Source organism: Taeniopygia guttata, chromosome 3 (assembly GCF_048771995.1).
Source record: "Taeniopygia guttata chromosome 3, bTaeGut7.mat, whole genome shotgun sequence".
Classification (NCBI taxonomy): domain Eukaryota; kingdom Metazoa; phylum Chordata; class Aves; order Passeriformes; family Estrildidae; genus Taeniopygia; species Taeniopygia guttata.
The window spans coordinates 115,132,887-115,154,635 of NC_133027.1; the positions used below are offsets into that span (position 1 = coordinate 115,132,887).

Sequence of the window (21,749 nt, forward strand, 5' to 3'; positions counted from 1 at the left end):
GGACAGAGAGCACGGGTTGTGAAGGTGCAGAAGGAAACACAGGAACTGCCTTTGCTAACAAAGAAGTGCAGATTTCCAAACCATCTCTGCCCAGCCCCAGTTGGGAGGTTTGGTTTCTGTGTTCACTTGGAATTTGTAGTTGGTCTTGTCAAAAGATAATGGATGTGTTAGAAATTAATATTTAGCAACCTCTGGTTGATGGGTTCAGGTTTTTTGATGTGAGTTATTGGTTATTTGAACAAATATTGAAAATGGGCCCTCATAGGAATACAAACAGTAGTGAGGTGCTCTTTTGCTTTGCACTAGAGAGGTCAAAAATGTGCACATACATTACTTAAATGTTGCCGGGGTTTTCCCTGCAGACTGGAAATACCTGCAAAGACTGCAGAAATCAGTATTTCAGAGGATGATGATTTTTGACGGAGTCTGGGCTGGAGCCACAGCTTTGATAATAGCAGCCCCCCGGCCAGCAAATGCTCTGAGCCTGACTTACAGCACCATCAGCAGGCGCTGCCTTGTGCGGGGGCTAAGGGAGGGCACAAGGGGAGCAAACAGCACTGGGTCATGCCACGCCGTGCACGGGCCGTGGAAGCCGTGTCGGTGTGATGGCAGCGGGCGAGGGGAGCTGCTGCAGGCGATGCTTCGGCCCTCGAAGGGGCCGCGCAGCGCAGCCGCCGCCTCGCTCGCTCCCCCGGCATCCTCCCGCTGCCCCGGCCGCCCCCGAGGGGCTGCCCCGGTGCGGCCCCGGGCGCGGCTCCGCTCCGCCCCGCGGGAGCGAACGGGCTGTTCTGGCTGCCCTTGGACCGGGAGCGCTCCGCTCCCGCCGCCATTGCTCCTTCCTCCCGGGCTCCGTCCTGCTGCGGCTCCCGCGGAGGGGCCGGCTTTAGGGAGCGATGACGGCGGTGCGGAGAGAGGCGTTCGGGCGGATGGCCCCGGAGGAGGGAGGCGGAGAGGTGGAGAAGTTCGTCTTACAGTCGGACAGCGTGAGAGTGGAGATCCTGTCCTTTGGGTGCATCATCACCACTCTGGAGACAAAAGACAGGGATGGGCAGTTTTCTGATGTTGTCCTAGGATTTGACACTTTAGAAGGTGGGTCTTAATACATTTCTTAAAAAAAAAATAATTAAAAACGCACAATCGGGCAGTTTAACCAGCACTTACTGCTTTATTGCCACACTGTGTGACTTCCTTGTAAGGCCCCCTCCACCCCTCCCCACCTCCCCAAAATCATGGGCTGAAGAGATAATTAGATACAGTTCCTGCTGCCTTTCCTGGGCTCTGTGGTGGATGTGGAACTGGGACAGTGGTGGTGGTGGTGTGCCACTCTGTTGTGGCAGATCTGAGTCATTCCTTACCTGGCAATGACAGAGGCCTTTTCTTCAAATCTGCAAATACAAGATCCCATCAGGCTGTGTTAATCAAAGATGCACAGGACTACCGAGCTGTGTGTCCTGTGAAACGCTGGGATTGCAGACTCCTGGAGACCGCCCGTCCTGTTCCCATGGTTCTGTTTAACCGTGTGCTGTTTCTGTGGCCAGGTTACACGAGGAAGCACCCGTTCTTCGGTGCTGTCGTGGGCCGTGTTGCCAACAGGATTGCAAACGGGAGGTTCAGCCTGGACGGGAAGGAGTATCAGCTGTTCCTCAATAATGGGCCCAACAGCCTGCATGGAGGAGCCAAGGGATTTGACAAGGTGAAAATTCCAGTGTCCTGTCAGCATACAACCTGTGGGGTTGTGGCAAGAGTGTGTGATGTCTACACTCCTGAACCCTGTAGAATTTCCTGCTGGTTACTGAGCTGAATCAGCTCAGAAAGTGCTGTGAGTGCAGAAACACGGGGAAGTGAGGCCCTGCAGGCTGCTGGGTTGGCTTGTCTTTGCCGTTTGCAGGACTCACTTATGTCATCCTTGGATGCCAAGCTGAGGGTTGCTGTGCTTCCTCTGTGTGACTGCAGCCCTGAGCCTCATGAGCCCCTGAGTTCTGACAGGGTTGCTCTGGGCAAGGGCTGTCCTGGGCTGCTTCTGCACAGCCTAGGTTGGGACACAGCAGTGAGGACCAGCCCAGGAGCAATGGAGGCTCCTCAGGCACCAGCTGCACCACCCTGGATGTGAGATGGAGTTGTTCATGTGCCCAAAGAAAACTTCCTGGGGAACAGTGGTCTGTCCATGCAGACTCATTTCCACCTGCAGTCTCACGGCTGCTACCTGCCCATAGCTCCTCCCAGAGTCAGAAGGACATGGGTTTGCAGAAACTTATCATTGTTGCTTGCCTGTGACAGCACTCCCCAGTAAGGGAAGAGCAGGGTGGTGCTGCAGGTTCAGTCATTGCATTGCCCCCTTTGGTGCAGTTTCCATCCTGCGACAGCATCCCCCAGGCTCTCCCTCTGCCTCACAGCAGAGGGGGATTAGATCAGGCCTGCAGAATGCCCCAGGATCCAGGATCACTGTCTCTCCTTCCTAGCCCTCCCCATGACCTCCTCCTGACAACCTTTCCCTGGCCCCAGGGCATGCAGCTTTTTCTCTCTCCTCCCAAGAGCTGCTGCTCAAGTCAGGTATTTGTATACAGATGGTAAGAGCAGTGGAGGACCTCTTCTCTTGAAAGCCTTGCTGATAACCCTGCTCCATTGCAGAGCAGGCTCAGAAGTCTCTCCTGAAGCCTTGGGGTTTTTTGGATGAAGTACATTTGTAACCAGCAAGTAGCTGATCCACCATTTCCCCCAAAAAGCACATGAATGTGCTGGTGCAGCTGCTTTCATGGGGTTAATGGGGTTTTTTTGTGAGAGGAATCCAGGCTGATGGGAAAAAAGCCAGGGTGCCTGAAAAAAAAAAAAAAATCACAGTGTGAACTGGCATCAGGCTGGGATGAAATGCTCCTCAGCAGCCTTAGAAAAAAGGGAGTACTGCGGATAGCTTGGCTGTTGTACCTCCAAAGAGGACAGTTTGGTTGGTTTAAAGTTTCTTTATACACCCTGACACCTGTGATCTGCAGCTGAAAACATACATTTCTTCACACCCAGGCCTTCCAGGCTGTCTTCTGCAGTCAGGGGATGTGGTCTCTTCTTCTGCTTCTTTACCTTTCTTACTTGCTGAAGTCTCATCAGCTTACTGGGGACAAGGTAGTGACATCTCCCAGCTGGAGCTTTGTGTCCTCTGGCCCACAGGGCGTGCTTGGACACCTGCTCAAGACCCCCTCCAGCCTGTTTCCTACAGGCATTGTTCAGAGACAGTGAGCCCTAACTGGTCAACCCTAACAAAAAACACACACTGGCACTTAGCTGTGATTATCTTGGTCGTCTTCTGAGCTTTTCTTGATTTTGCAGACATCAGTGCTGCAGTCAGCGTGTGGTCTGATGAGAGCATCCTGCAGCTGCACTTACGGGGCTGCAGTGTGCTGGTGGATTTTTGAAAATAACTCTCTTATCTTAGAAAAAAATAGTGATACCTGTACGTTTCCTGGACTTTAATAGGTTTTTTTTTCCAAAGAACTTAAATAGAACTCATATTTAAAAGCCGCAGCATCCTTACTGTAGTTGTGGGAACTGCAGTCAAACTGCATACTTTGTAGGAGGGCCTACTCTGCAGCCAGGTGTATTGGTTACCCTTAGGTTCTGTGTTTGGTGAAAATGCTGGCTTTTGATCATGCCCCATGTTGGTGATCTCTGTGTAGGACATGAGAGGGATCAACTCAACAGCGCTGTCTTGGCCCTTGTTCCTAAATCTGTCCACTTTGATTAGACAGTAACTATTCCTCAGGGAAATGTGAGGCTTCAGAGAGCCTCCTGTTGCATATCCATCCTCCCAGCATGAGGCCCATGGCCAGGGCCAAACAGGCTGTCAGGGCAGCAGTGTGCTGGCTTGCTTCCCTTGCCAGCATGTTTGGCTCCAAGCTGAGTACTGGTGCTGGTCTCTGGCAGGGACAAGAACCAGAGAGGTCCCAGGTCTCTGGATGTGTCTGACAGCACATCTGGTACCATTTAGCCCAACCCCAGGCCCTGAGCAGCAGCCCCCAGTGTGTTCTTACTGTCCTAGAAGCCAGTGCCTGGATGGCAGCTTGTTGAAGTGGTGTTGCACATGAGAAAATCCATGGAAAGGGGGTAAGTCCAGATGCAGGGCAAAAACCAAACGTGTGGACTCTCAGGCATGGCATAACACAGGCTGGAACAGACTCTTGTCAGACTGCCAAATTGCCTCCTTTGTTTGGCTGCACAGTGGAAAGCTTGTTCCCTGCTGGTGGTCCTGGCTGACCAAGCCACCTGGCTGGTGCTTGTGTTTTCCTTGGAAAGGTGATTGAAAAAGCCTTTGTTTCAGTGCAACATCCCTTGTGTGCCTTTTGTCCCTGTTTTTAGCCGAGCCTGGGGCAGAAGGGAAGGGCTCTGTGTTCCTATTCCTGTCCCACCAAGGCCGTGTTCCGTGCAGGTTCTCTGGAGCGCCCAGGTGCTCCCAAATGGTGTCCGCTTCTTCCGGCTCAGCCCCGATGGCGAGGAAGGCTACCCTGGTGACCTGAAGGTCTGGGTGACCTACACCCTTAGTGGCAGGGAGCTGGCCATCAACTACCAGGCCCAGAGCAGCAAGACGACCCCCATCAGCCTGACAAACCACACGTACTTCAACCTGGCGGGGCAGGTAAGTGTGGGGAGATGGGCCCCGTGGAGACACACTGTGCAGGGGAAGAAAGCCTGGGGATAGGATGGTCATTGGCACCAACCTGCTGGTCTGGGGACACATCATGGTTTTGGGGACACAGCAGTGAAGGTTGTCTCTGTGCATCATGGGCTGCATGCAGGAACAGGACTGAATCATGTGGATCTCAGCTGAGGACACGTTGTCTGCATCCAGCTGAGCATGATAGTTCTTCTTTTGTGTGTAACTGGGGAGTTTTTCTCTCTCTTGGTCATTTGGGAAGATTAAGGAGGAGGTGCAGAGCTGGCATGCCCTGGTGGTGGCCTGGCATTTCTTAGTTGTGTTCTGCTGGCATTTCTGAAAGGGTGATGCAGGTTGAAATCAGGGCCTGGAGTGGCAGCACCAAAACACCCAGGTCAAAATGGGCAGAAGAAACATCACAGAAAGGGGATATAAGGTAGCCAGGATTGCAACTAGCCAGGCTGCAGCAGCAGGATGCAGAGGGCTCCTACATACCTGCACAGGGTCTTGTCAACCACATGGACAGTGAATTGCAGCTGTGTCTCAATCTCACAGTTTATAACTGTGCTTGGAGGAAAAGGATCTGAGAAATAAAGTGTTGCTGGGCAGAGCCATAGGATAACACAGTGCAGTCACATTTGGATGTGAGAAAAAGGCCCTTAAAAGTGTTTGTGAGAGACAGCCCAGCCCCTCTGAGCAGGAGCTGTGCCCAGGCTGCTGCCCTGAGAATGGCTGTGCAGTTGTTGTTGCTGGTGCTCCCAGAGGTGCAGCAATACCAGCACGTGCAGCATGCAACTCAGGTGTGCTCCAGAGGAACAGGAGACCTTTGGGCACAAAATTGCTGCTCAGATTAGATAGTGACCTGAAGGCTCAGCTTTGAGCCTGCTCCCCTTCCAGCCCAGCAGGTTCCCTGCCTGCACTCCTGAGGCTGTGGAAGAGGAGGAGGAGCACACCCCCGCAGTGATGCAGATGAGACAGGAGGATCGGTTGCATTTCCCCTTGCTTGCTTCCTTCCCCTTCTCCCTGCTGCTGTGTGCTCAGTACCCAGCATGTTTTGCTCATCACTCTGCAGGGTGGTAGCCCTCAGTGAGGTACTAACTAGTACAGACTGATGGCCCCATCCCTGTGGGATTTACAGCTCCTATGGCCCATGAAAGTTTTTGCCTGGGCTAGTGCCTTTGTCCTGTGCCCAAGATCAAGGTGAAATGAGGGTCAGGAGGTGCTCCAGGCACTACCACATCAGCTGGGGCAGCACTGTGGACTATGATTTCACAACTGTGCTTAGGGCTGCTTAAACAGTGGCTGCAAGAGGAATCCCAGCATTTCCCATCCTCCTGCAGGGCTCCCGGGATGTCTATGACCACGAGATCTCCATTGAAGCAGATTCCTACCTGCCTGTGGACGACACCCAGATCCCTACTGGTAGGCAGTGCCGCGCTTGTGGCACCAGGTGGAAGTGATCCTTCTGAGCAATGTTGGTGGGTGTGGGCAGCAGCACTGCCTGGCAAGGGGGGCACACCAGCACCCAGGGGACCCCAGGCACAGCGGGGCCCTCACCTTTGGGTGCAGTCCCACTACATGTGAGCAGGGTGGGCAGCACCAGGTGCCGGTAACCGGGTCCATCACCAGCCCCAGGGAGCAAGCAAGAGCAGCAGGAAATGGGGCCAGAGGCACAGGGGATGTCAGGTTGTTATGTGAGTCCATTCAGGAAACAAGCTCCCTGTGGATTTGGAGGAGTGGATTCTTCTGTCCAGGCGGCCTCTGCTCAGCTTGATGTGCCATGCTTGTGGACAGATAGGGGAAGAGCTTAAGGCATACCCAATCCAGTGGCTGACTTCTCCCTGCTGCTTTCACCATGGAGCTGTTTCACATCTTAGTTGTGGCCAACTTGCTATGACTGCCTTTTGTATCTCCTTCTTGTGTGGGTAGTCTTAGTCTTGGGGTGAAAATAAGATTTGTGCAATTATTAAAGATAGACACGTTGTGTGCAATGCCTGCTGTATTTTATGTAAGTGCCTGAATTGGAAAGTTTCTTTTTTTTTTTTTTCAAGGCATTTACTCTGCCCTCCATGAAAAACCCCTCACTTTTGGGTTGGGGTGACTGTTTTGCACTGTATTTAGTATGTCCTGGGGTTGTTTGTATTGCTTTATCACAGGACACTGTATGCCCACAGCAGTCTTAACAAGGACAAGGGAGAAAATGCTGGGTTTGTGCATATACAATCTTTCATGCATTTTCTTGCTCCTTGTCTGTGCTTTGTCCCTGCTAAGTACAGCAGTGTCCCCAGGGGTAGGGTTTGCTGGCATGTGGCTGAGTGGCTGAGCCTGCTGTTCCCCTTGCTTAGGGGAGGTGGCCGCTGTGCAGGGCACTGGCTTTGATCTCCGGCAGCCTGTGGAGCTGGGCAAGCACTTGCAGAAGTTTCACCTGGATGGCTTTGACCACAACTTCTGTCTGCATCAGGGGCAGGATCGACGCCTTGTGGCCAGGTAGGCTGGGACCTTGGCAGGAGTCCCCACCCCTGGAGCCAAGAGGTGCCTGTTCAGCCAGTCCCATGTCATCCTCCGTTGGCATCTCTGCAGGGTTTTCCACCCGCCCTCTGGCAGGACCATGGAGGTTCACACCACCCAGCCTGGCATCCAGTTTTACACTGGGAACAACTTGGATGGCTCCCTGAAGGGCAAAGGTGCTGCCACGTACCCCAGGCACTCGGCTTTCTGCCTGGAAACCCAGAACTGGCCCGATGCCGTTAACAAGGTGAGCTGTCCATTCCCCTCCCACGGTCACTTGGGACATATCCCCACCACCCTCCATGTCTCTAGGGCACTAAATGGAGGAGCAGAGTCTGCTTCTCAAGGGGACACTGCAGACGCCAGAAGTGAGGCAGGCAAAGGTCACCGTGGCTTTAGACAGGGGTCAGTCAGCACAGCAGGGACTGGCCCTGTGCAGCCCAACTTCCCAAAGCTGTGGGGTCTAGAGCAGATGGCCCCGCTGGGCCTTGCCAGATCCTCTGCCTGGATTCAACCAGCAGTGGGACTCACCCACTCAGCCCACGGGCAAGTCGTGTGTGGTTACACACTGCTGCTGGAAATGGCTGGGGGCAGCTGTGGGAATATGCCTTGGGAAGAACAAGGGCATGCAGCCATGCTTTTTGGTCCCACGGAATGGAATGTGTTCAGTCACTGATATGCTGCTGTTTCTCCCTAGCCTCACTTCCCCAATGTCCTGCTCCATCCGGGTGAGGAATACAACCACACCACGTGGCTCGTGTTCAGCACTGCTTGAGGAGAAGGGCTGCTGACTCCCAGCACTGAGAGGGGTAAGTGCCTCCAGCAGCTGAGCAGAAGTCCTGCCAGGTGCCAAACAGAGCTTTCCAGCTACCCTGGGTGATGCATCTGATACAGGAGCCTTTATCCTCTGTGGTTTTCACATGTGGTTTCCGCTGGCTTTAGCTCCTGTCACCACCTCTGCTGCTGTCTGGTCTGTGCAAAAGTCTCACACTCTGTCCAGCCTCTCACCCTGGGCATTGGGTTTTGTTTTGAAGTAAAAATGCACTGAAAACACCTTGTTTAGGGGCATGACATCACAGCTCCAACTACAGCAGGGGAATATCTGGTAATATTCATGTGGAGCATGTGGGAAGGCTGATGCAGTTGTGGTTGTTACAACATCTGCTCCTTCCATCAAAGTGCTCTAAGTGGTGTGCAGTGCTTATGCAGGACAGCTTTGAGGAGGACAGTGTGCTGGGATTATCCCAGCTGGCTGCCCTGGATGCTCTGGTTAAACTCCTATGCTCCGTCTTCGTTGCTGAAGTGAAGTGGGCACACCCATTTAGTCCTGAATATACAACTGCAGGAGAAAACCTGTAATCCTAGCACTGTTTCCACATGAAATCTCCAAAACCCTGTATGAGGGAACTATCTGATGAAAACCTCCATGTTTCTGAGGGTTCAGAAAAATTGGCACAAGCCAGGGGATGACAGCACCATCCTTTTAGGGAGCTGGTAGCCCACTCCCCAGGGAAACAGGCTGACAGTCCTTGCATTAGGCATCGTGGCCCACCTTCTCCTGCCATGCTGCTGCACCCAGGGCCTGCAGCACTTCACCATGCTTCCTCAGCTTCAGAGATGCAGGGGAAGTGCCTGGCCACTGGGCTTGCAAATGTGGCAGCTCTGTCACAGTCAGTTCTGCCACCCTGACAGCCCTGCTTCTCTCCTGCAGTGCATAGCAGTGGTCATATTGTCTGTGAGGGCTGGTACCCCTTGGAGAACAAAGCCCACCAATAGGGAGCACCAGGTTGGAAACCAGGAGAACCTCATTTTCCCTGAGAGCAGGGTTTGCCCACCACACTGGAGACCTCAGATACACTTCCCTTGCTCCTCCAGCCCCAGCCAGCCTGTGGGTGTGCACATCCTGCCTAGTGGCACAGAGAAGCACAGCACCAGACCCACAACTCACCCTTATGTCAGGGGATCTTTTCCAATTGCTCACAAACACTGCATGGAAGTTGTGGTGAAATCCTACCAAACTCAGGACAGAGCTCAATTTTGGACAGTACAGCTGCACAAAAGCACAGATGTCACCTTCGTCACTGCTCCCTTTCTGCACCTTTCAAAGTCGTGGCTGTCCTTTGGAGTGGCTGCCTCCAGCCCCACAGCCCCACTACTTGCTCAGGCTCTCATATATGGGTTTAGAGGAACCCCAGCCCCCCTAGAGAGACCCAAGGCTCTTCTGCTCGGTCTTCCAGTGTCTCTGGGTACTGAAAAACAGGTACCAGTAGAGCTGTCGGGTCAGTCTGCAGGTTTATTGTGGAGCAGAGCAGGTTCGCCTTGAGTACAGAAAAGAAAAGGTGATGAAATTCCAGAGCAGTGGCGTACATGTGCCTCGCACCAGGTACACAATGCACAACCAGTAAAATATTCCAAACACGTATCACAGGCTTCAGGCATTTGGGCTGCAGGGTAACATTTGTATCAGCCCGCCACAGTGGGATGTGGTGAGTATGGCCAGAATCCACTGGGAACACCAATGGCCATGGTGAGCCCTGGAGAGGATCCAGGCACAGCAAGGACCAGAAAGGCCAGAGGACGCTGCAGCGAACAGCACCTTCAGGATCTGCACTGTTGACTCATCCACCAGAAGAGCTCCATGCAGTCATTATTAACAGGAAATCTGTTTCTTCAGAACCACACGTTACCCCACGTGCAACAAAATCTTCTTGTAACTTCATTTATAAACTGTTCTGCTGTGGTTTACACAGTAGAAGCAAACTGCTATGATAGATTTCATTAAGCCCAAACTGGCCTGGCTTTCCATTTCAGTGCTTACTTGTTGCTGAAACTGGCCTTTATTTCTGCTAGATAGCCAATCGCAGCAAAAAGAAAAGATGCTTTTCACCTCTCTGCCTACCCTACTGTTCACAGTCCAACATTGTTGCCAGTCCCTTGCTGTGATCTGTGTTGAAGTGCTTTATCATGCAATTCCTTCATACAGAATGAGGACAACTGGACACACCTATACACAAATAAAGACTCCTGCAGGTTGTGTATTTGCTGTAAGAAATTGGGATCATTCAACAAAGGCATCTCCGCGATATGGGCTGCTTGACAACCATACCAGTTTCTGTGAAGCAGGTTAGAACTCCTGAGGGCAGCTGAGATTCTTTCATTTTAAGGACCTTCCCTCAAAAAAGGAAAACACACCTTCAGATATTTTAAAAAGTTTTCTTTACATCAATAGCCTAAGGAACTAAAAAATGCAAGAAGTGAAACTAGCAAATGTCAAGTTATTAATGATTTCTATTACCTTTAGAGGTTTCTGCAGATGTTAGTTGCTTAAAAGATGTGTTTGGGAGGCAAGTTTATCCTTACATTTTTGGGCCATCTGGTATCAACAGTCAAACACCAGAGAATGAGCTTTGCAGAATAAGCAGATCAGGCAGAAAAATGAGTGCCCTCTAAATATCAAGGAATGAAAAGGGTATATGCAAATTTTTATCCATCTGCAGACAGAGATGGATTCTAAATTCCATTTCAAAGAGAACAGGAATCCTTTCACCAAAGACATTCAGCAGAAGATGTGAAAAGTGACTACTACCTTGAGAAGACACCAGCTGGGATTAGTGATTCCCATTTTTGACATTTTTCATCCACATTACATGGCACACAGCTAAAATTACCCAATCATTAACAGAAGCAGCAGGGTTACTACAGAGAAGTTTTAGTTAAAAATACACATTTTATTTCAATGTGCCAATAAAAAAGTCCCACATTTTCGTATCACAGGAAGTTAATTCATACAATAAAAAGAGACCTGTGCTAGTCTATTGGTGTGACTAACTCAGAAGACCCAGATCATGCCAAATTTTAGTTGATATACTCTTCTATCTACATTCTTACATTTACAAAGACACCACAAAATCCCTTATAATAATGTAAGCAAAATAGCTTTCTTCCTAAAAGATTAACTTCATAACTTTAATCCATTCTTTCAGGACTTGCACTTCGTTGAGGGCTTCCTGATGGTGAACGGCTGAAAGGAAAACAATCCACAATTAACATTTCAGTAATTGCTCGGGAATCACAAATACAGGAAAAGCAACAAGAGTATGCCAGACTCTGGCTCTCTTTAAGCACTTTTAAAATAAAATAACCAATCACTATTGACAAAAGTTAACAGGTTGATGATCTAGAGATAACACTTTTTTTCTTTACTGTTATTTTTAAAATGAGACCACTGTAAGGCCATTTAAAGGGTATTTCTTTCAGCGACCTCTGAAGGGGCATGATACTTCTTCACTGCTCTGATACGGCAGCTTGTCAAAACCTGTCATGGCGATCACCCAGCATTTATGAGTATTCTTTGATGCTCTTGTGATTGACATTAAACTTGTAAAAATCATCTATTAAAGAATTCTAATTAGAGAAAAAATGCTGCTGATTCTGTCCCACATATTCTACACATTACTCTGTGCATATACACAGAGAGAGAAAACTATTTACTGACTTACTACAAAAGAAAAAATAATCTAACAGCAGTGAACATAAGAGGTCCGATCTTCCATTCCTCGACTGCTGTGCCAGGGTACTCCACTCTACCTTCCCCAATGTCAGTGTAGCTTTTAATGAGACTGAAAGCTGATTTCCTACATTTATTCTGTGCTTTAAGCTCATCAGTCTCTGTGCAATACAACTGTCAGTTTTATTGGAACCAAGGGGAACAAAAGGAACAGGGGAGCAGACAAGACACTGCTACATAACCCTGAGCATTTATCACCACATACATATTACCATATAGAAAGCCACAACCACATTATTGCTGTGAAAGAGATCTCAGCAAAATACCTTTCAGTACTTTCCTACAAGCAGCAGTCACACTCCTCAGCAGAGATCAGTGAGACACTAAAATGCCAACTCTACGGAGTCTATGCTATCAGTAGGGAGACCAACGTACCTTCTCTTTGGAGACGGTGACCGGGACTTCGACCGGCTGCCAGAACAGAACAGCATCAATGCAGCTCAAATGTCAAATGCAACTCTTATGTTTAAAAAAGCCCCAACCAAACAGAAAGCAAATCATAAAGAATCTAGCCAGAAGGTCTTTCCCATCTGAGTTTTCAGATCAACTTTTACTCTGACAGGGATTCTCCATTTATTTAGTGTGGAGATGCATTTTAAGCAACTTTCTTCAGCAAACAGAAAATCAAGGGGTGGTACTAAGGTGAGGCTTTGCGAAAAGCAACACCACCGGATTGCTGTTTTAAGAAAAGCGCTAACACAGTTCAAGCTCTTTATCTCATTGACAGAAAAATTTAACAGGACTGAGCACCAAGGCACAAAAAATTAGTACTATGTTGAAAACCACAAGGAGTTAATGAAAACCCAGAGGCAGATAAGGAACACATTCCCAAGAGCTGCAGAGGAAATGCTATAATTTCTGTCATATCACAAAGAAATTAGCTGGGGACCCCTGTAAGGGGGATATTTTTCTAAAGGACCAGGCTGTGTTAATCATGCAAACCTAAATCTGAGATGCTACTGCAGGCTCTGTGTGTGTGTGCTCACCTCTTAGCCGGTGAGCCAGACTTTGATCTGCCATGAGACCTAGACCTGCAAGGAAAGACACAGCTCAGCAGGGAAACAAGAGCATGCAGGTTCCCTTATCTAGGACAGGACTCATGCTCAGTGGATGAGCACTGTCATGCTGAATACACAGAATCCTGCACATTTCCAGGGTTTTGCCTACTAAGTTTCTAAAATGTTTTTAAATGGATGCTGCACATGTTGCTCTGTACTTTGGTCCCTAGCTGATGACCAGTGTTTGCTGATGCAGGTGGCAGGAACACAGGAACAACCCAAATCCTGACCAGTATTTTCAGAGAACTAATAAAAAGCCATGCTCTAAACTTGCAGGTTTTATTAGACTTGAGCAGTATCTGCCACTGCAGTTGCAGACAGCTCATTCCTAGAAATATCTTCTCTGTGAAGGTCCTCTTATATATCCACTTACTTGAAGTTTTTTTTTTTTTGTTTTGTTTGTTTTTTTTTTAACATTTGAACTTAATTCTTATGGAAAAAATGTGGGAAATGTCCACCTTTGAGGCTGCTGCACCACAGGAACACTAATGCTGCCTGAAAGCCTCACTGAAATTTTGAGGTCTCCCAAGTGCTCTACATTCCACATCCAAGGCTTTCCACAACAATTTCCAGATGTGTGTTGTGACACTGTCAAACCAGCCAATGTAATGTACTCATTTAGTCGGTCTCCCTCATGAACCCAGAGCCTGTCTCTGGGTGCAATGCATTCCTTAGACTCTTCTGTGAAGAAATAATATTTCAGTTACATAAGCACAATTCTTTTGCCACGTCTGCCTAGTTGTACATCTCTAACTTCCTGTGCCTCAGTCACTTAATCCCTACTTACAATGCAAAGTGTCACACAATAGTCCAGAAGTGTCACTACAAGTATCCTTTACCTTGCAGAAAACCAGCACAGTACCAAAAAGAGAAAACAGTGGTGGTAAATTAAGATGTTTTCCTCTTTTAGGGTCTGCTGACTATAGCTGTTTCTGGCTCACCACTGACAGTGGACAGGGATAAGCCATGATGAAGTCATGTTGGAACAACCAGCACAAAGATTCAACATGGTTTAGCCACAGAAATGCACTGCTATGCTGCCTTGGGCAATGTTCTTCCCTCTTTACCAGCTTCTGGACTATTTGTGTGAGTTTCTGCTCTTAATTAAGCCATCTGGTCTTCATCTCTCTTTTCCCTTACAACTCCCATCATTGCTTGCTGTCCTCAGAAAATGCCACCTTCGGTTGTGGGCTTTTCCACCTGCTCCCTTTAGCTGAAGCCATCCTGTATTTTAGTATTTCTTCATGGTTGATTGTTCCTTGTTTCAAAGAGCAGCCATTAAAACCAGCACAGCAGGCACAAGGACAGGCTGGGCCACAAGCAACTACATATCCAGAGCATTATTTCCATTCACTCTTGTTCTTGTCTAGGACACCCAGTCAGCCCTGCTGCCAGGACAAGGCTCCATGAAGCACAGGCTGCACTTACTTACTATCAAGTAAAGTTTAAGGGAACAAATAGCATCCTGTGCTCCTTTAGAATCTGACTGTTACCCTGTGACACGTTTATTGGTGAACAATAATTCTGACAGATGTTTATCTCAAATCAAAATCAGCTCCTGCAGACTGACACTGATATTCAACAGAGCTGGAACTGCAGCTGTAACACTCAGGACACCAGCAAGCCCTTCAAGCCTTGCCTGGCTGCAGACAATAAAACATTACTGAAGGGTATCTTGCTTTCTCGGAAAAATAATGGGAAGAATCCATAATCTTGTGACTGCTACACAAAGAAAAATAAACTTTTGAGATTAATTCTACATTTGTTAGCTGTTAATGCAACCAAATCAAACCAGTATTTGTGATGACTATGGTGATCTAGATGTTAGTGGTATGCAAAAGAATAAAAAGAGGAAGAACAATCTTCTGCACTGCATTTTAAAACTACAGACCCCCAGGTTAGTGGAGGGAAAACACATCTTTTTTCTGGAAAAAACCTTAACAGTTGTTAGAGAGCCTAATGAGACTTTTAAGCAACTTTTACCAACTACCTATAGTCACATACCTGCTTCGGGGCCATGTAACAGATCTGGATCTAGATCTGGATCTTGATCTAGACCTGAAATAAAAAAAATTGAGATAAATTAAAAACAAATAAACTCAAGAAAAAGTAATGACAATAACAGCACTATATAAATTGTCTATTTGTGAACTTAAGACTTACATGATCATATACGTACATGATCATTAGACATTTTAGACAAAGACATTCAATCATGGGATATGCCACTGTCTCAAGGTAAGGTCTCAAGACTTATTAGCACACCTGTAAATTTACCTAGAATTGTCAGAAACTTTTTAAAGCATGCTGAATTCTACAGATCAGCATCTTTTGAAATCTGCTATCCAATACCTTTTGGAATCTAATTAAAACAAGAAAACAGAAGCAAAAATAAACCAAATAGTAAAAATTAGTCCTAATTACCTTGATCTCTTCAAGGAAGCCGACCGCGACCGGCGGGGAGACACAGACCTGGACCTACGAGGAGACACGGACCTGGACCTACGAGGAGACACGGACCTGGACCTACGATAGGAAGCTGACCTGGACCTGCAAAGAAAGCAGTTCCGAGAGTTGTTCAAGTATAGCTTTTTCTGGGCAAAAGAAGGCAACAGGAATAAAAGACAAACTCAAACACACCTCCTACCACGGCTGCGGCTGCGTGACCGGGAATACCTTCTTCCTCGGGACCTCGAGCGGGATCTGGACCGGGACCTGGGTTTAGGTTAGAAAAAACAGGTATCAGCAGACAGCTGCAGCAACCCACACCTGTACGGCCCTGCTGAAGTCAAAACTTTTTTCAGACAACTAAAGAACTAGCATCTGTCAGTTGGAAAAATGTCTGGGCCTACTTGTCTTGAGCATTTTTACTACCTAGAAAAATGTTAAAAGCTGAATTACATTGCAGAATTACATTAGAATAGAAAACACTGTAATGCGTATTTAAAATAAACCTTGCAAGTTTGCAGGTCGACCCTCTTTGGCCCAAGGTCTAGCAGATCTAGACGATCTAGAAGTATCTATAGGCGAGCGCTGCATCTAGGTAGGTGTTCTCTTCAATCTAACGACGATCAAACTGACAGCCCAATGAGCCAGGGTGAGGCTTGATTGACGCAAGAAGATTTTTCTAGGTGGGAATGTGGTCAATCTGGTGTTCCTCTTTCTAAACCGGAGGGGGGCCCCAATTGAATGCCAAATTTACTGTTTACGGCGGTCACCGTCTCAAATTTTCTGCCCTTAAAGAATAAGGTGAAGCTACGTGTAGATGGCTCGAGGGGATCTGGCCTCTTATGCTGATCACCTCAAGGTCTAGGAGGATCTTAAGTGTCGGATTTGCAAGGCGCCTCAGCATGAAATCTTAAGGCTCGTGACATTCTGAATCAAGGCGACTGACTCAAACGAAGAAACCTGAAAGGTTTTGACCAGGTTGATTATTAAGATATTAACATTTGATAGAAATAGCAACAAATTGTAATATACACCTATACATTTATTCTAGCGTTAAATTTTAAAGAAAACTGGTGTAACATTGTGTTCTTTTGCTAACAAGAACTACACAAAAGCGAGCTGGCGAAGCAACGCGGCTGCCCCAGCCCTGCACGTACCTGCTCCTCCTTCGGCGGCTATAGCGGTGACAGTCATAGGCATAGTGGCCTTTCTCACCACACTCGTAACATCTGTCGTTGGGGTCGAAGGGGCGCCGGGCAGGGGGCCGGTCGTAGCGGGAGCGGCGCGGCATCCCTGTGGAAACTTCCACTCTGACCCTGGAGCCGCAGATCACCCTGGAACGAGTCCACGAAGGGTCTGGGTTAAACCTTTCAGTCCGTGATGAACTAGAAGAGCACAGGGACCGGCGAGATAAACCCCGGTTCTCTGTCGGCAGCTTTGGCAGACACGGAAAAAGGACACGTACTTCCCGTCAAGTCCACGGACAGCATCTTCGGCATCCCGGGGGTCTTCGAACTCCACGAAGGCGAACCCCGGCGGGTTCCTGGCGATCCACACGGTTCTCAGCGGTCCGTAGTAGCTGAAGGCTCTCTCGAGCTCGCCTTTGCCGGCGCCCGTGCCCAGGTTCCCCACGTACACCTTGGTCTCTGCGGGGACGAGCGGGCCTCAGCGCGGGCTCAGCCCCCGCCCGCCCTGCCCCGGCCGCCGCCATCTTGTCCGCGCGGCCCCTTCCCGCCTTCGCCGCGCGCCGGCCGCGCGCCCTCCCGCGCGGCCGCTGACGCAAAATGGCGGCGGCGACAACGGCGGCCTCGGCAACGACGTCGCCTTCCTCCCCTCCCCACCGGCGCCCGCCGGCCGCCAAGTTCCCCGCGGTAATCTCCTCTCTCCCCGAGCCGTCTTTCCCTCCCACCCGCGTAGCCGCCCGCCGCCCGCGGTCCCCGGCGCGCTCACCGCCTCCATAGCGGCCGTAACGCGACATCCCGACGGCTCCGCCGCCCGCGCGCACGCGCCGCCGCACGCGCCTGCCCCCTGGCCTACTCCCCCGCCTCCCCCGCGCGCGGCGGCGCGCATGCGCGGGGCGGGGTCCCGGACGGGACGCGGGGAGGCGGCGGGAGCGGGAGAGCCTTTCCCGGGGAACGCGGGAGGAACGGGAGAGCCTTTCCCGGGGAACGCGGGAGGAACGGGAGAGCCTTTCCCGGGGAACGCGGAGTGCTCGGCCCGCCGCTGCTGCCGCTGCTGCTGCTGCAGGTGGTCATCGGCCCGATGGGAGCACAGCCAGCAGGGCTTCTCTGGCCTGGCATCTCCTGAGTGCGAGCGATCCTTGGACGCATCCAGGATTGGAGGTGACATCCCCATCAGCTGGCGCGTAGCCGCCTCTGGAGTGCAGGCCAGTGCTTGTTCTTAGAAAACAATTAGATTTTCTCTCCCTGCTTTCTAATACACGAGCCGTGGCTGAAAGAAAGAGGTAGCTGAATGCAGTGGTACAAGCTATTCATACACAATCCCTGTAGTACTGGAGAGGCTGAATTGAGACTCTCAAAAGAAGGGAAAAAAGGAAACAGCTCCTTTAAGCCTGCAAAATATGACGGTCTCATTTTATACCCTTTATATTTTTTGTGTTAGCACTGCTGGCATAGGGCAGGTGTGGGGTGGGGGTGGATGTTGGAATCAAGTTTCCCACTTCACGGCAAAGCTTGCTAAAAGCACCTCAACAACCAGGAGCAAAAAAGGCATTCCGGGGAAGAAAGCGCCCCGCAGCCCTCGGTGCTGCCGAGCCGCGCTGCGCCCACGGCTCTGCGGCCCCGCTCCCGGCGGAGCGCTGGCTGGGGATGCTGGGCGGGAAAGGAGCGAACAACACTTGCTGTGACAGTGGGGTCTGAGGCTTTGCTGCGTGCCTTTAAAAACAAGCGGACTCCGTGGGGAATTACAGAAGTGCAGCTTTATGCAAACCACTTGTGTGAATGTCTGCTTAAAAAAAAAAAAAAAAAAAAAATAAAGGCAAGTTTTGCTAAAGACAAATCTATACATGGAGGCAAACCCAGTTCTGATGTGAAGAGCAAAGCAAAAAGATTGACTGCATCTGCTGATTGATCTGGTTCCTTTCTAGGTCCTGGATGTAGGAAATATGAATGACTGGCAGAGAAAAAGCCCTCTAGACTGGGAAATGTATGTGAACAAATTGGTGAAAGTTGTTGCAGTTGAGAAAAATGAATATGAAGGATGGGTTTTAACTGTTGACCCAGTTTCTGCCACGTAAGTACCAAAGCTTTTATGAAAAACAAGATTTTTAGGAGGAGAAAAGGTTCTAAGGCTGAAGCAAACTTACTTGGAGCAAAAATGGCATGTTATCATCTTAAGTTGCAGCTTCTGCTGATGGCTGCAGCCTTCTTATCTTCTGGTTTGTACTTCCTGTGCACCTCATCTCTGGCTGAGCATGGGAAACTAAAAAGTCCATGATTTAGAATAAGCACTGCTTAGCAACAATCAAAATATCAGTGTGCTAGGAACGTTATTCTCACTGTCAATTCAAAACTCAGCCCTGTGCCAGCGTGTAGGAGAACTGCGAAAAAATCAGCTCTCTACCAGCTGAACGCATGTGTTCAAGGTGAAGGTTCACATCTTGCAGCCAAGGCTTCAGCAAACCCAGATCCTCATGCTAAGCAAGTAAAGCTAAGTGAACAGCATATTAAATCACACAGTATTATAATTCCAAGTGACTTACTCTTATTTAAAACTTACATATTAAGCTATACTATTAGCTCTCAGCAATCCATGTGCTAAAGATTGCTTTTGGTAATATACCAAACCCTGCTTTATGAAGGGTGCTAGAGTGCTTTCGGTGCTTTAGGTGTTGAAATCCTTAGCCTTTGTCCAGAGTTCTTTAATTGGTGCCTGGCTTTCAACTCCAGCCAAACGCCCAGGAAGGTGTTGAGGCTTCTTTGGAGAGCAAGAAGGGAAAATCAGGGGCACTGGACAGAAAGTGGTAGCACACATCTCTGGTATCCCAAGTGAGTAACTTGAAAGCAGGGTTTGAAAGGCAAAATGCACCAGGGAATGGGCAGATATTTGTCTCCTTGTTGCCAGAGCTCTTTCATACCTTATTGGATGTGAGTTTGTCCCACATGAACACAGGCTGGAGGCTGAAACTAAAACATTCAGCTTCTGATGTGTTTCAGAAGAATTGGTTGTTGCTTCAGCTCTGAAGTAGCTCCAATAATCCCGTGAAATTTCCTATCATTTTGGTAAGGAAGGTTCATGCAGCTGTGAGTGATTCTGGTGATGGTCCATGCTGAAATCAAGGCATATCTCACTGAACACATCCCAAAAAGTCACTACTTCCACTAATGGTGGCAATAATAGGCTAATGAAGTGCTGACATCAAGTTCTGGAATTGTGCTTCCCACAAGAGGAATAAAATGGTTTCTGATGCTGTTTGTTGATACAGGAGGGAGAGATCCTAGAAATATAACCAGCTGCCTTCCTGCTTGCATTTTATGACTTCTGGGATGCAAGTGCCCTTGGGAAAACAGCATGCTTCTACAGTGTGAGCCTGGAGCCTTCTGTAGTGTGTTCCTGTTGTATTTTCATTTTATAAACTGGCAACAGTCATAAAAAAAAAAGTATTCCTTTGGCAATGATCAATAAATCTGACTGTTCTTTCAATAAAAAGTTCTGGTGTTGTTAGCTGCCTTCAGCATTCAAAGTGCTGTATGTATGAAAGTACCACTGTTTCTGAATGTTGAAATGTTTTAAGGTTCTTCGGTAGTGTTGGGAAAGCTGCACAAAAATATTTAGATTTCCAGACTTTATTTTTTCGAAGCAAAGTGTACGTTAATATTCTGCTTGATAGTGTCTAGAGCATTTTCAAATTCAAGACCAGCAATTCCCTGCAGAGCTCCACATTTTTAGTATTTTAAGGGTATAGCAGCATGCTTTTGAAAGGAAAATGCTGTGTGCTGGGTATTGCCTAAATACCTGGATTAGACTGATGCTAATGAGCTCTTATCTCCAAAACCTTGGAGGCTGCTTCTCAGTCTTCAGTTAAGAACAGGAACTTACACAATCTTCCTTCCTTGACAGCATTGTCCTCGCAACATTCCCAGAGAACGAGAAAGGATCCATATCATTTGTCATGGGCCACGCCGTCCAGAAGGTCGAGATCCTGCAGGAAGGGAACAGTGACATGAAGCAGCGCCTCGCTCGCATCCTTGAGCCCGAGGAAAGCCAAGCCTACAGCCCCGAGGAGCTGGAGAAGAGGAAGAACGCCTTGAAGACGTGGCTGGAGACAAACCACATCCCCGTGGGCGAGCAGGGGGAGCTGGGCAGGACGCTGAGCGTGGCGGGGGTGCTGACCATCGAGCCCCCGTACGGCCCCGAGCAGTGCAGCAGCGCCAACGAGATCATCCTGGCCCGCGTGCAGGGCCTGTTGCAGGGCTGGCTGCAGCGCTGCAGGGCTGCCTGCAGCAGCAGCGCCGAGCCTGCTGCAGAGGCTTCTCTCTAGGAGCTCTCCTGCTTTAGGAACTGGGCTGTTTCAGGAACTCTCCTGGGTGTCAATGCTCACTGTTTGCAGAAAAAGCTGTGTTTCAGGTACTTTTGTCTTGTTTTTTTTTTTTTTATGTAAAGGAAGGAATAAAACAAGAAGCATAAACTCACAGCACAAGTCTTGGTCTCTGCGGGGACAAGTGGCTGCCATGTCAGCACCAGGCTATTTTTATTAGAAAGCAAGCTGTTGTACTAAACTGATTTATCAGTTTAATTTGTCAGTTTAGAGTTCTTGTAACGGTATTGTAAAGGATGATATATAACACATTTAAACTGTTTTTCCTTTAAAACTAGTTTAATTATCTAGTGCTGAAGACACCTGTATTTGAACTGCTTAGCAGATTCTTTTTCCTTTTTTTTTTTTTCTTTAAAGAAAGAGAATTATGACACCTGGACTTTTCAAACCAAATTGAAAAAAAATGTTCAGAAAACTGTTTTGTTGTTTACATGGCTAGCAGTTTGTTTGTTTTTCCCATTAGTGTTCTCCTAGTTTAGAACATGAATTACAATGCACATCCAAGTTTTTTATTAGGGAAGGTTAGCAGGCAAATAGCAGGTTTTGAAACCTATCTATATTTGTTGTTTTAGAGCAGCAGTGCTTGGGAAACCAGTGTTCTGTAAAAGGAAAATGTGTTGCAATTCATTAAGTTTGTGTTTCTAGTTTATACCAACACATGATGCAGGAATAATTATGTGATTATTCCTGAGATTATTAATGCAGTGAGGAACATTTAGAACCCTGATTTATCTTAGTTATTTGTTCTGCCTTATTAGGAGATTAGCACATTGGTGTGCTCAAATGCAGCTGGAAAGTCTGCCTAACCCTTGTTCTTAAAAGGCTGTTCTCATTCGTGCTGGCATTTACCTACAGTTACTTTTCATCTGTCAGGTTTGTGTTGATTTTTTTCTTAAAAAAATGTCTGCTGCACATCCATTACTGTGTGTGTCTCCCTGGAAAGGTTGGGAGATGGCAACACACAACAGCTCC

At 48.5% G+C, this 21,749-nt stretch overlaps 3 protein-coding genes across 4 annotated transcripts; 2 read left to right on the forward strand and 1 right to left on the reverse strand.

Annotated features, from left to right (window-relative positions):
- The first annotated feature begins 741 nt into the window (after nt 1–741).
- GALM (galactose mutarotase) lies at nt 742–11,567 on the forward strand. The gene is made up of 8 exons (XM_030269332.4): nt 742–1,089; nt 1,539–1,693; nt 4,415–4,621; nt 5,980–6,061; nt 6,985–7,126; nt 7,220–7,394; nt 7,845–7,956; nt 11,131–11,567. Exons 1-7 carry the CDS (start codon nt 894–896, stop codon nt 7,920–7,922), a joined length of 1,035 nt encoding a protein of 344 aa, XP_030125192.4. The 5' UTR covers nt 742–893; the 3' UTR covers nt 7,923–7,956; nt 11,131–11,567.
- SRSF7 (serine and arginine rich splicing factor 7) lies at nt 10,860–17,225 on the reverse strand. The gene is given in 9 exon segments (NM_001245194.2): nt 10,860–11,168; nt 12,090–12,125; nt 12,701–12,745; nt 14,777–14,830; nt 15,197–15,322; nt 15,413–15,487; nt 16,378–16,554; nt 16,686–16,866; nt 17,171–17,225. Coding segments are annotated over 9 exon segments (777 nt in total). The 5' UTR covers nt 17,199–17,225; the 3' UTR covers nt 10,860–11,113.
- On the forward strand, nt 16,965–20,873 carry GEMIN6 (gem nuclear organelle associated protein 6). 2 transcript variants are annotated; one of them, XM_030269337.4, is made up of 3 exons: nt 16,965–17,091; nt 18,327–18,472; nt 20,300–20,873. In XM_030269337.4, the coding sequence occupies exons 1-3, from the start codon at nt 17,005–17,007 to the stop codon at nt 20,718–20,720; spliced, it is 654 nt and encodes a 217-aa protein (XP_030125197.4). In that variant the 5' UTR covers nt 16,965–17,004; the 3' UTR covers nt 20,721–20,873. The 2 variants fall into 2 exon arrangements, with proteins under 2 accessions (XP_030125197.4, XP_041571424.2); XM_041715490.2 differs by lacking the exon at nt 16,965–17,091 and adding an exon at nt 17,289–17,606.
- Nucleotides 20,874–21,749: the final 876 nt, after the last annotated feature.

What these genes read in the sequence shown, in the direction of transcription:
- GEMIN6 (XM_041715490.2), top strand. Translation starts at nt 17,289, where the DNA reads ATGCGCGGGGCGGGGTCCCGGACGGGACGCGGGGAGGCGGCGGGAGCG. An exon ending in TAGCCGCCTCTGGAGTGCAG is followed by an intron (nt 17,607 to 18,326) that starts GCCAGTGCTTGT and finishes GTTCCTTTCTAG; the next exon opens with GTCCTGGATGTAGGAAATAT. An exon ending in GTTGACCCAGTTTCTGCCAC is followed by an intron (nt 18,473 to 20,299) that starts GTAAGTACCAAA and finishes CTTCCTTGACAG; the next exon opens with CATTGTCCTCGCAACATTCC.
- GALM (XM_030269332.4), top strand. Translation starts at nt 894, where the DNA reads ATGACGGCGGTGCGGAGAGAGGCGTTCGGGCGGATGGCCCCGGAGGAG. An exon ending in ACTTCAACCTGGCGGGGCAG is followed by an intron (nt 4,622 to 5,979) that starts GTAAGTGTGGGG and finishes ATCCTCCTGCAG; the next exon opens with GGCTCCCGGGATGTCTATGA. An exon ending in GATCGACGCCTTGTGGCCAG is followed by an intron (nt 7,127 to 7,219) that starts GTAGGCTGGGAC and finishes GCATCTCTGCAG; the next exon opens with GGTTTTCCACCCGCCCTCTG.